This window comes from Mastacembelus armatus, chromosome 4, assembly GCF_900324485.2.
Source record: "Mastacembelus armatus chromosome 4, fMasArm1.2, whole genome shotgun sequence".
In the NCBI taxonomy this organism is placed as follows: Eukaryota; Metazoa; Chordata; class Actinopteri; order Synbranchiformes; family Mastacembelidae; genus Mastacembelus; species Mastacembelus armatus.
Genome location: NC_046636.1, coordinates 20,585,125 through 20,598,086, shown reverse-complemented (window position 1 = coordinate 20,598,086; position 12,962 = coordinate 20,585,125). Strand labels below are relative to the sequence as shown.

General features: G+C 40.5%; 2 protein-coding genes across 4 annotated transcripts in view; one reads left to right on the top strand and one right to left on the bottom strand.

The window, feature by feature from the left end:
- Positions 1-61: 61 nt before the first annotated feature.
- Positions 62-6,210, bottom strand: dcun1d4 (DCN1, defective in cullin neddylation 1, domain containing 4 (S. cerevisiae)). Of its 2 annotated transcripts, none has more exons than XM_026305260.1 (11): positions 6,098-6,210; positions 4,715-4,785; positions 4,557-4,596; positions 4,317-4,404; positions 4,033-4,121; positions 3,833-3,903; positions 3,372-3,463; positions 3,126-3,234; positions 2,566-2,670; positions 2,309-2,411; positions 62-2,175 (listed from the first exon to the last, which is right to left on the bottom strand). In XM_026305260.1, the coding sequence occupies exons 1-11, from the start codon at positions 6,114-6,116 to the stop codon at positions 2,120-2,122; spliced, it is 843 nt and encodes a 280-aa protein (XP_026161045.1). In that variant the 5' UTR covers positions 6,117-6,210; the 3' UTR covers positions 62-2,119. The 2 variants fall into 2 exon arrangements, with proteins under 2 accessions (XP_026161045.1, XP_026161046.1); XM_026305261.1 differs by lacking the exon at positions 6,098-6,210 and adding an exon at positions 5,106-5,254.
- Positions 6,211-12,678: 6,468 nt separating this feature from the next.
- fryl (furry homolog, like) overlaps positions 12,679-12,962 on the top strand; it is a 60,428-nt gene continuing 60,144 nt past the window's right edge. Inside the window, exon 1 of one of the 2 annotated variants that reach the window (XM_026305018.1) lies at positions 12,679-12,830. The gene's annotated coding sequence lies outside the window, so the exon portion shown is untranslated. The remainder of the gene's footprint in view (positions 12,831-12,962) is intronic. The other variant, XM_026305021.1, reaches the window with a different exon arrangement.

Sequence of the window (12,962 nt, the reverse complement as noted above, 5' to 3'; positions counted from 1 at the left end):
TAACAGTATAAAGTACTTGATGTTTTCAATGTATTAAGTAAAGAGCCCACATATAAGTGAATAAGTTAATAAACCCTTTTATTTATGTATACAGACATAGGTTATAGTGAAAACAGACATACAGAGACTTACATTGTTTACATACATATATACACTGGGACAAGGCCGTTCATCCTCCTGCACAATGACGGGAGAAAATAAAAACACTGGTTTCTACACAGTATTTGGTAAGCAATCCAGCAACTACCTCAATCTGGGATTTTTATGCTGATGGTTGAGACAAAATGACAAGAGGCTTGACAGTTTCAGCTGCAGTCGTGAGAGCTGATGCATATTATCTCCGTGCCACATTTCAATATGTAATTTGTCTATCAAGACAGTATGGTGCAAAACAAGTTATGCACTTCCAATAAATAAAAACAGATGCTGTATACTGGCTGTAGCTACCTAAAGCTACAGTCAACGACATCCCAGGATGTTTAGGATGGGGGCAAATGCAGGAGGGAACTCCTGTTCCACCGTGAGGTTACAGGTGTGTTCCAGGTCTTAATACACACAATCATGTTGCTCGTCAGAATTAGGATAACATGATCGTGAATATCAAATTAAGCACAACACTTGCACAAATTCCTGTACAAAACAAAAACACGCCTGTAAAACATTTTCAAAAAAATCTCATCCATTCGCAAAAGGCTCTGTTGGAGCATGCATGCAAATATTAAATTTTCTGACGAGTCAGCATCACACCACAGCCAAAGACAAAAATTTATACATGTGTTACAAGAACATTATACTAGGAAAAAGAAGAGCATAGCATCATCACAGAGTTCCAAACTGTCAGTGTCCAATGTTTTGATGAGATCCTACTGGGGCTGGTACAAAGCAATGCTTTCAGCAAACCTACTTTACTACTTGAGCCTAAAGGACCTCGTTCTGAGAAGGTCACTGGTCTTCCACCGTAGTTCTATTAACACTGCCAGTGTTGGGAGAGATGCTACTAGTAAGACCTGAAACTATCAGTGGACTAAGGAAGACAAAACAGATGCCACATATCAAGACAAAATGGACACCAACTAGCTCTATGTCAACTTAGAACACAGCCCAAACAGTTTGAATTCATCCTGAAATTATCCCTGACCACTCGGTGTGTCTGTGTGTGCATGAGCATGTGTGTGTGCGTGTGTGTTGTATGAGTTTTCACGTGTGTGTATATACATTTGGGTTTGTTGGTATGTCTGTGGGACACACAAAGTGACTTCCATGGTTTGAGGCACAATAATACTCTTACCTACACAACGTAGATACATAAATTGGTCATCAGACCAACAAATGCTGTTCAGAGCACTAATGGCTCACCGCTGTACTGTAATAAGAGTTTTTAAGCAGCAATGCTGATTTGTTTGGTGTTATGAGGTCTGAAGCCTTAGCAGGGGATTAGAAATCTGTTAGCATGAGCTGGAACAAAACAGCAGGAGAGAACAAAAACTGGCACAGATCAATAGTAAACAGATCAGGCAGGAGAAACCTGCAATCAACCATTTGACACAGTGTGCTTTTTGAAAAACTATCAAACACAAAATATGACAAACAATAGTTAGTGCCACCTGTCCAGAAAAGCTCAAGTTCATTGCACAGATCTATATTTAAATGTGCCCAGGTCAAAATGACCCTGTTTAAGACTCAGACACAATGTATGAATGGTCACTTCTGTTGGTTTCTCTGTGCTGCAGATAAAGGGTGAGGAGTGGTTCTCCACACAATACCGTTTCACTTCCATCATCCATGTATGATACCATGTTATCCTAACACAGACAGCAATATGACATGTCACAGTGAGAGAGAGCAACGCCACTGGGGATTGCTGCAAGCTTGCCGACTATGCAACTTCGGTAGGGAGCGTAACTCCACAGTGACAGCTCTCTGCCTCCGCGCTCTGGGCAGCATGCACTAAGGCTGCAAACCCAGCACCCCCACCCTAACCCACCCACAGCCCAATCCCCTCCTTTACCAGGAAGCACCCACTGTCACTGCTTTGTCATTTTTGTATTGTTTACTTATTATTTGTTGATTCTCATAGTCGTAGTTGTCACAGTTATATTTTTTCCATTTTGCTCTGCAGCTATGACATCTGTCTTTCCTTGTACCATTCCACAAATTCATCCAACAACACTGGCCCTGGGAAAAAAAAAAAAAGAAAAAAAAAAAAAAAGAGGAAAAGATAGAAATTATAATAAATCAGAAAGTTATTTATGTAACACTAACATGAGGTTATACTGACACTTCGATGTATAGATACATGTTCACTCACAGGCACCATCCTCATCATAGTTACTGAGGTCCAGGTTGATTGTCCGGCTGAACTCTAAAACATTGCACCATTGGTCTTTGTTGATGACTTTGTACTTGGATTGCTGAGAAACAAAACGCAAATGTCTTACATTAATACAGGTCCAAAACCTTTTTCGCTACTACAGCGCTTTTCAAGGTCAAACTGGGCTTTCATACCATTTTCTTATTACTGTATAGTACATCTTTGACATGGTAAAATACTCCACAGACACTTACCTCTAGAAACTGATTAAACACAGGAAACAGAGGCCACGTTTTTCCCAGAAGAAGCCCCAGCATGCACTTGGCTGTGTTTAAGTCCAAACTCCTCTGATCCTTTTCCTGTCCAATCAAAACACACAAGGTTTCATGAAATCAATGCAAAATGTCAAACAGTTTAAACAAATGAGGCTAGCAACATCATTATAGGCAACACTAGCCCCATACACATAGCAGACTGAATTCCTTAACCCACTACTAGTACTGTTAATTAAATATAACACTTATCTCAGTTACTACATCATGTTTTCATTCATGAGCGAGACGCTGGGCTATGTCAATAGGCCTCACACTTGATAAGTGCTTTCCCATTTCAAATCAAAGTGGAAAATGATCTTGACCTACCTGAAACCTCAAGGTTGATCTGTATATTGGCTTGAATAAGACTGTACATGAATTTCAATCAGGTGTACATAGCAAACAACTGCTTGCTATAGGGATTTCACTATATAAGAGACCTGAAGTGGACTTATTTTAGCCATATTTTGTATGTGAGGTTACTTGCAAAACCGACTTACCCGAGCAAAATCAAAGGCATATCTATAAATGAGCTTAAAACTGGTGCTGTCATTCAGGACAGATCTCAGGTAGTCGAGTGAGTTCCTCAACCTCTCTGTAGAGTCGCACCTGATGAGCACAACAGAGAGTCTTATACTGAGAATTAAGGGTACGCTTTAAAAACATGACACTCAATACAAAGAAAACACAGCAAGTTAATCTTGAAAACAACATGACAAAAGACAGAAAGTAGGTAACTGACGTACTGCAGCGAGCCCATGCCCCTCAGCCACTCCTGGAGAGTGAAATATCCCATACTCTGGGCGTCCAGCTTCCAGGCGAGAACCAGCATCACCACCTGGGCACAAACAAGAACCTTTATACCTGTAGTTATCTTTTAATAGACAAGGAGTCAATCTGTCAAACTGACAGGACTATTACATGTCAAACACAGAAAACCGCTGACCTCAAAACCATGCAAAGAATGAGTGAAAATGGTGACCTTAAAACAAACTAGGGATGCACATTTCTTTCATTGCTTGACTGTGCTGTCATTTTTGTAAAACATCCAAAATTATGAGAAATGGCCATGACATGTTACAACATCCAAAAGGGTGTCTCAAAATTACAGTTTGTCTAGCCTTCATAGGGGAAAAAACACGGAGAGACCAAACCGATGTAACCAAACTGCAAGACTGCAAGATCCAAATGCTTAAAACCAGCTTACATTCTCTGGCTCCACGCCGATGTCCTCACAGAACTTCTCCATGCCTTCTGGACCCACCACGTCATCACAACCTATTTTACACAGACAAGTGTGAGGCCACACACAGCACTCATTTGGAGCTAAAAACTTAGCTACAGCACCGATAATCATGTGTTGCTATAGCGATTGATGGCGCAGTACTTTAAAACATAACACCTTACCTGCATATTCGTAGAACCACTCCAAACATCTTTTACTGGAAAACGTCTCCTCCTCACGGATCTGCGACGTTTCGTGTTTTCTGAAAACACTGCGGATGAAAAGATAGTTTCAGTCACACACAGTTTCAAAGTGCGATTTAAAAATACCCACCCTATTACAGGCTTCCAAATGTCAAAATAGTCTTTCTGCAAACATTTCTTTTCAATAAGTAACAACAGGTCAGTGCAACTTATTGCCAGTAAGTTATACTACTCTGCCCTTGTTTAACTAAGGGATGTCACACCTGTCCTGGCGACTTTTCTTGGCTGACATGTCATCTCCAGTAGATGGTCTCCTCTTTTTCCTAGGAGGCATGGCTCTAGAGCAGCAAGCTAGGGAAAGGAGGAGGAAGACAGCATGAAAACTACAGAGAGACGATGCATACCTTTGTACCATCCAATGAAATGCCAGTTCAATTTAAAAAGGCTTTGGCGGCAGCTAAATGCATGACTATCCTTTGCACCGACCAGCTGAAGGATTTTACCTGAGGGGTGGGTGTCCTGTCCAACGTCTTCTGTCAGGTTCTATCAAAACAGACACAAAAATCCATCATGCCTATGAGTGGGACACGTATTACATGGTGCACACACAAAATATATATGGATTTAAACACACACACACAAGCTGCTAATACGTATTTACCAGCCTATGCAAGGTGTGGTGGATCTTATGGATGCTGGCCAGTGTAGTCAAGTGAGAATTCAGCTGAAAATCTGTTTCCACAAAAACATAAAGGTAGCATCAAAACTTTTAAATTAAAGCAGGACGCACAACCTTTCTCCCAGTCAACGTTATGAGCTCGTTACAAGAAGGTGACATCATTGCAGCACCAACAGGAACCCATGAATTAATGTCCGTGTATTTTTAAACCAGTAATCTACTGGGGTCAAATGACTGTAGTCGGATTTCTAGTTCAAGGGTTTACGTTTCATAAAACGACAGAAAAATATCTCACACCGATGAGGGAGCGACTCTACGCATTCCTCGAGAGAGGAAACTTAAAAAAAAAAAAAAATTTGATCGTGCATGCTACCTTCTCGCCAGATGTCATCTATACATCCCGTTCACAAGCTGTAGTAAAAACAGCGATGTTTTTAATGTAGTTCGAGAGGCCAGGACGAGACAAACCAACACACTGCCGAACAAATAGCACTAGCTGCATACCTAAAATAGCAGTGCAGACGCGCAACTTGCACAGAGTTTACAAAGTATCTGGAGAGTTGGGCGCTTGGGCGTTGTAGTCCGTTTACTCCAAAGAGGCCATGAAAGCCTGAGCGCTGCTTAGGTTACAAAACTACAATTCCCAAGTCTTAACAAAACAACTATTTCTTTCAGACCCCTTTACCCCCCCAACATTTCCCTCAACTGATTGAATGCATTTTACGTTGTTTTAAAAAATCTAATATTGTACGCCTCCTGGCATACGGGCATCGGCTGGACGCTTTGCAGCAGCTGAAGTAGGTGTCGCAAAGCCCTACAGCTCTGCTGCAGAAGGCAAAGAAAGATGTTTTACACAACTGCGTCACAATTTTCAATCCCTGTAACAGTCCGCAGTTGGCCAGAAAATTGGCCGATTCGCTATAACATTAGTCTGATGTCAAGTTTGAGTTGAAATGCACAGTGCATGCTCAGTAACGATGAATATAAAGATCACATCGCACCGATTACCATCGAAAACCCCCATGAATTTAGCTAAGGTCGCCTGCGTTCAACTGAGCAAGGCTAAGGCTACACACAAAAAATAACTCCAGGAAAACGGCCGTGTCAAAGGTAAGCTCCTGTGTGTCCAAAACAAGTGAAATTACTCTAGCTATCCTTCCTTTGTTGTCGCCCAAGACTGCACTGGCAAATACAAAGAGACCAGCAAACAGCACGAATTCATGCATCCTCGTCAAATCCTACAGAACCACGGGCTAAATATAGAAGCAGAAACACATGGCGCCTGTTTGCTTGTCTGACAAACTGTGCAGCATCCGTGAAGGGTCGCAATTCGGTGGAGAAAGCCGCTATAGCGTTACTACTTACTTGCCGCATCAGAGTGCATTTTTATGAAACATAGAACTGTCTGTGGGAAGTCCGCAGACCGGCCAATGGGCGGGCCTTATCCGCGTAAACCACGCCCGCGGACGATGATTGAAACTCAGTCTATTAGCTCTCCGCCTTTCGTCGCTGCCGATTGGCTATTCAAGGTGTCATGTCGCGAGTAGGCGGAAGAAGCAATAGATTCCTCCCATGCACAAATGTGATTGGTGAGAGTGCCCAAACAGGCTGCGCTACGCCTGTCATTCATTGGTATAGAGATCTCTACGAGCACGTCAATCATCAAATTTTCCTCGTGCAAGTCTAAAACCAGCCCACGATGGAATCTGATTGGTCAATCCAGTCATAAATTGACTTCCCAGGGTAGCCGCTCTTCATGCTCGTTTGATGTTTAACACCGGCGTGTGCAGGTTGGTGGCGGTGTGTATAACACTGTGGCTTGTGTCTCATTTTAATAACCTACTGACTGCACGTATTTTCTGTATTCCTACGTGACCACAGGGCAGGGAGAAGTCCGGGATGTTAGCAGAGGTCCTGTTCCATATTAGGCTTCAGTCCCTGTATGGATTTTAGCATCCGTCAGGTGACTGGTAATTATAGTTATGTGCCAAAACGAACGGACCCAATTGCCCCCCAAGTTGGTTTTTCAGTAACATTGAGACGAGATGAATTATGTGTAATTGCTCCGCTAGTTAGGTAGGACACAGCGAGTGACCACGCTCGAGTGACCACCGAGACTAGTTAGTGGCACGGGTTGACCAGCGCGTTAAAAAAGACCCACCCTCTAAATGCCTCCATGTTCTGTAGGCTAAATTCATATCACCTTAAATGTGGAGCTGGGCAAACGAGCTGCTGCAAAGACCACATCCGTGTATTTCCTGTATTCATCCAAATTTCTACTGTAACTGTTAGTGCCCCATGGCTTAGAGCTACTTTGCATTAAATCACATGTAACGTAAGTACAGGCCAAAGTACTGTAAATAAGTACAAATTTGGTAGTATTTTACTTGATGTTTCCTGTTTTTACTTTATGATTCTTGATTACAAACAGTGGTGGAAGCAGACATACTTCTTACTTCACTTTATTTATCTGACAGTTACTACTTTGTTATACAATAAAACATACAAAGCATGTTTTTATCTCATCAAACACAATACATTTCTATAGATTTAACCACCCAAAATAATTAACATTAGCTCCACCTGGACCAGCTACAATCAAACAGGTAGTAGCCCTATGGTTTTTAAGTCGTGCAGAATTAAAAACATAGTCCACAGAGTAGAACACACTGCTGGTACATAGTTCCAGTAATTTACCCAAAGAGGGAAGAAGAGGCAGACAGGAAACTAAGCACTGCACCCTGCAGGAAATAGTATCTTGATAGTGAAGAAAATGTCCAATTTAGTAAGAAAGAGTTAGGAAAAGCACTATACAAAGTGATGACAGAAAGGACCGCACCAGGGAAAGATGAAATATGTATATATTACTCAAACTGCATTGAATGTCGTTTTGGAGAGAAGGTTTCATTTGGCTTATGAACTTTCTAACGAGAAGAACTAAAACAGGGTCAGAATGTGCAATATGTGGAAAATGGGACAGCTCAGGGGAGTGTGGTAAGGCAAACTTTATTTTCCATTACGAATAGGGCTATATTTGCAAATATTGCAGATGATGGAGAAAAAGAGACATGTAGGGCACATAGAAAAATGCAAGATGTATCAGTTTGAGATGTGGGAGATAGGATTTTAAAACTTTGGTGAAAAAAAAACTATGTTCTCCACAAGAAAGACAATAATGTGAAATTATATGGAGGGTTGAAAGTTTTGATGTCTTTGAGAATGTTTAAGGATCAGCAACGCAATCCATGCTTGGATATAATACTAGCACAGGCTATTACATTGTACTTGAAAGGCATTAGAGTGTATGGAAATACACATATGGTTTCACCAAAAATAGTTGGTAGTCACCTACTCCATAAATCTGAAAGGTGATAATGATAATCATCCAATAGCGAGAGGTTTGATAACAGATAATTGATCAAAGTAAAAGGATGAAAAATGTAAACATGGCATTTGCGTATTATAGCTGCATAGAATAGTGTTCAGAAGTGTTCAGAATCACAAATATAAAATATACACATTTTCACAGATGGATCAACAGAACCACAGGCACGAGCAGCAGTGGCAGTGTCCAGTCATCAGGCTGAGATCTGTGCCAGAACCAACTGTCTTGGGTGTGCATTCTGTTGTGTGCAATACTCATTGCTTTAAATGGGTTGAAGACAGTATATTAACTAACATAACTAACATTCTGTAATTCATGTTTGTACTTACGGGTATTCTGTTAGCTACAAGTAAAACCATCAGGATCTTCTTTTCTGAAACAATGAGCACACTATTGACTATATTCAGCCAAGCTACAGGACTCATTCATTTAAGGGCCTACACACACAGTTAGTCCATACTGAATCTGAAAAATACATAAAGTATATGGTAGCTAAACAAGCAAGGAGTAGAAGAGCTTGGGAGTCAACAACAAATGGTCAAAATCATAGTAGAAATGCTAAGTGTGGAGGAGAATCAATCAAGAATGGCAGCAGAAATGGGATCATTAGACCAATGGAAGACAAGAAAAAAAGAGGAAAAACAATTAACAAAATGAGAACCACTCTAGACTAAAGGAAAACATCCATTGTAGGTAATAAGGAAGAACAAACTGTGCAACATGTCATACCATCATCCCATGTAGGATAATGGGCGGTTGGCAACCAGCATAAAGGACCGTTACCGCCACCTTCTGGACTGGAGTGGAACAGTAGATCGACGTAAAAAAAAAGTTTATCATTATGACTATTACATTCAAGTCATTCTTCTTCTTCTTGAGTGTGTCCTAACTTCATTTTGTTAAACTCCACCTCATTCCTCCCTGACCTGCCCAGTTTTCTTGCCATTAAGCCTTCTACTGTTCTTCAGTCTCTGCTTTGCTTAATGGGAGGGCAGATCATTTCTGTCTAAGGGTTGTTGATCCAACACGGCACAGTGGCTGAAGACAGAAGGTGGGGCAGCAAAGTGATTTGAAGTCAGGACGAAGAACAAATACCTGCAGCTACATTAGCTGCTTCTTATGTGTTGAACCATTGTAGAAACTTGGAAAGTTATGGCTCGGGGTACAGGTACAATATGGACTTTCAGGTGAGTTGGTAGCCCCAGAAAATACCCTCACCTGGTATTCACATCCCAGACAGTCTCAAGAACAGAGAGCACTTTCTCTGCAGTGGATTCAAGAGAGAACTAGTTCCCAAGCACAGTGTTAAAGGTTCAGTATCTCAGACACTCCTATCGGGATGTGTATGCGGCGTAAAATGCACACATTTTTCGGCCTCAGCAAAGAGACGTATTGGATATCTACCTTAAACTTTTTTGTAATTCTAGCTTTAGGTCATAACTCTATGTAACTATGTATGTATCTATGTGACTCTAATTGCGATGATTATTAGCTGTCATTATTTTGCATGGGACCTGCTGGTAACTTTGGTCTTGAACACAAGTGAGTAAAAGACTTTAAAGACTTTCTGAATTTATAGATTTTATTATTTTGTTAGGTCAGGGGCATATTGTCTAGAAGTGCAGTGCTACATATTCTGTTAAGAAGAGGGTCAGTAATTAGAGGAAGGGCACTTTAATATGACACTTTTATACAACTTCTTCTTTTGTCTTCAAAGTGTCAATATTTTGTGTGACCACCATTATTTTCCAGCACTGTCGTAATCCACTTGGGTATGGAGTTCACCAGAGCTTCACAGGTTGCCACTGGAATCCTCTTCCACTCCTCCATGATGACATCACGGAGGAGTGGATGTTAGAGACCTTGTGCTCCTCCGCCTTCCGTTTGAGGATGCCCCACAGATGCTCAATAGGGTTTAGATCTGGAGACATGCTTGCCCAGTCCATGACCTTTACCCTCAGCTTCTTTATCATGCTCTCCTTCAGTATGTCACAGTACATGTTGGCATTCATGGTTCCTTCAATGAACTGTAGCTTCCCAGTGCCAGCAGCACTAAAGCAGCCCCAGACCATGACACGCCCACCATTGTGCATCATCTTTAGAAGAGGCTTCCTTCTGGGACAACACCCATGCAGACCAATTTGATGCAGAGTGCGGCGTATGGTCTGAGCACTGACAGCCTAGGCCATCTTTATGTAGAGCAACAATTTTTTTTTTCAGATCCTCTGAGAGTTCTTTGCCATGAGGTGCCATGTTGAACTTCCAGTGACCAGTATAAGAGAGTGAGAGCGATAACACCAAATTTAACACACCTGCTCCCCATTCACACCTGAGACCTTCTGTAAGATACTGTAAATAGAGAGCTATTGAAAACACATATAGTTCTGAGGCTATGAGAAAAAATTTAAGTACACAATTTCAATAAGTTTGGTTAGTAACTGATATAAGCTAAAAGTTAAGTACCCACAATATAGTAACTATAGTAAATAGAAAATTGGCAAATATGAATATAAAACACATTTTGCCAGACATGCTACAGTATTTATGAGTTTTTATTTCCTGTTTAGAGTTTTATACATTAACACAATCCAGTTAAATTAGCCTGGAGTGTTCTGTTTTCTTTTTAATGTTTCAGCCACATTGGAAACATTGATGGACTGTCAGTCAGTGTGGATCAATCAGAGGCAGCATTTCTGCTTCTTAAACATAATAAACACTGCATATACGGTACTGTGCAGATGTTTTAGGCACTTTAGATGTTTTAGATTCTTATCACAAAATACCATCAAGTGTCAGATTGATCCCAAGTTCATTGCGCAGCCAAATGTGCAGGACAACAAGTCCATAAAGAACCCACTAGAGTTCATGAAGAACTATTTACAGAGGCAAGAAGAACCAGGAGTTCTGCAGCAGATGGTCTGACCCCACCAGAGCCCTAAGCTCAGCATTTTGGAGTCAGTCTGGGATCACATGAAGAGACATAAACACTGGGACAGCCCGAATCTATAGAAGAACTGCAGCAGCTTCTCCAAGGTGCTGCAAAGTATCAGGAGAAACTTTGTGCAGGTCAAACCATATAGAACTTCTGCTGGTTTAAGGGCAAAGGGGAGTGATGCAAATACTGATTAGATTTAAGTTTGGTTCCACTCACAGCATTTGGTATGAAATAAATTTATATATATATATATATATATATATATATATATATATATATAAACACAATTTAAGTCATTTACATTTAAAGACTCCTTTGTGTGTTTTTAGTGCCTAAAACATCTGCACAGCATTGTGTAGTAATTATCTCAAGTATCTTTTGTAACACACTGCATCATACTCATGCATGTGAAACAATGCACAAAATTGCTGCTAGGGGGAGCTACTACCCTTTAAATCAGATCTTTTGTCATGTATTTCCAGTTTAATCTGAAAAAGTGCCACATTATTTGCAGGAGTACAAAATCTCCTACAGGGATTGCAACATATCATTAAATTGAGATCATTTGGTTTAATCAGTAGCTAAAGAATATTTTTGCAAAACAGTCAAACAGAAAAAGTCTGAAACAAGTAGGCTTTATTGCTGAATCTTAGTTTTTTACATTGAGCAAATCAGGTCATTTTAAAGAATAAATGAATAGATACAGGTAGGTGTGTAAATATCCAAATAATCTCTCTCTATATTGATGTAAACCTACTAAAATTAAGGCTGAGATCTGAGACTGTAATGTATCTATTTATTTATTTTATATTTAGTGTCTGGAATCGCAGCTTGAAGAACAAAAGATGTTTAACCACCAACATTCATGGTCTGGACTGTAAAATCTTTAAAGCCAAAATGATGGATTTTGATTAGATAGATTTTATATTTTTAACAGTTTTTTACATGAAGGTCTGCATCATCATTTTGAATTTATTAGCTTTTGGAGAGGAATTCAGCATGAGCTTTTCCCAGAATGCAATATTATATTTACTTTCTGTTCTTATATTTTCAATATATTTTATTGTTAATGCCTTGTTTTTACTTTTTTTTAAATTTTTATTACTGGATGTCGGCTGTAAATTTCCCTGTTATGGGACAATGATCCTAATTTTTTTCTTTTCTGTTAATTTGTATTATTGAATCCGTGTTCATTACTCTTTGCACTTGCTAGGCATTATATTTTAGACCATATAGGCGTGTGATTTGAGTGCTGTTGTAAAATACATTGTTTTGGAATATCTCTAAACATGTTTATTAACGTGTAGTGTACACGCAAAATAAATGAATGCACGTTGCGTTTTTTTTTTAAGCTTTGGCCCAAACATGTCACCGGTCCACTGTACCTCCGCTCCTCTCATACCTGTCTATCTGTGCATGTGTCGCTGTACGCCGGTAGCGACGAAAACTGGACGCATGTGAATGTCATCTCGAGACGTCACCCAATCAACAGGTCGTTGTCTCGGGATTGCCACGTATTTGGTGAAATAGGAAGCTGTGTTTTACGTAGGCGTATACTATCACAGCCAACCCTGATGAAGGAGGCGGGACAAAGAGGCTACGGTCTGTTCTGACAGTGGAGCTTTCCCAACCGAAACAGGCTGAGAAAAAAAAAATCACACCACTACCCAAATCCTTCCGATGGAGGAGGGCCAGGACGTGGAGGCTTGTTCGGCAAATGCAAAGAACGTCTGCAGGCTAGCGACCTAGCTCAAGTGAAGGGAGAGGACACAAAAGTTGTGAGTAACATCAGCTAAACGAGTATTTAAGTAATTGAGGACACGACCATTGCTGTGTAATGTAGTTAACGTTGGCTTACGTCAATTTCCGTGATTAACTTTGCCGTTGAGGTTAACGTTAGCTTTCCAACT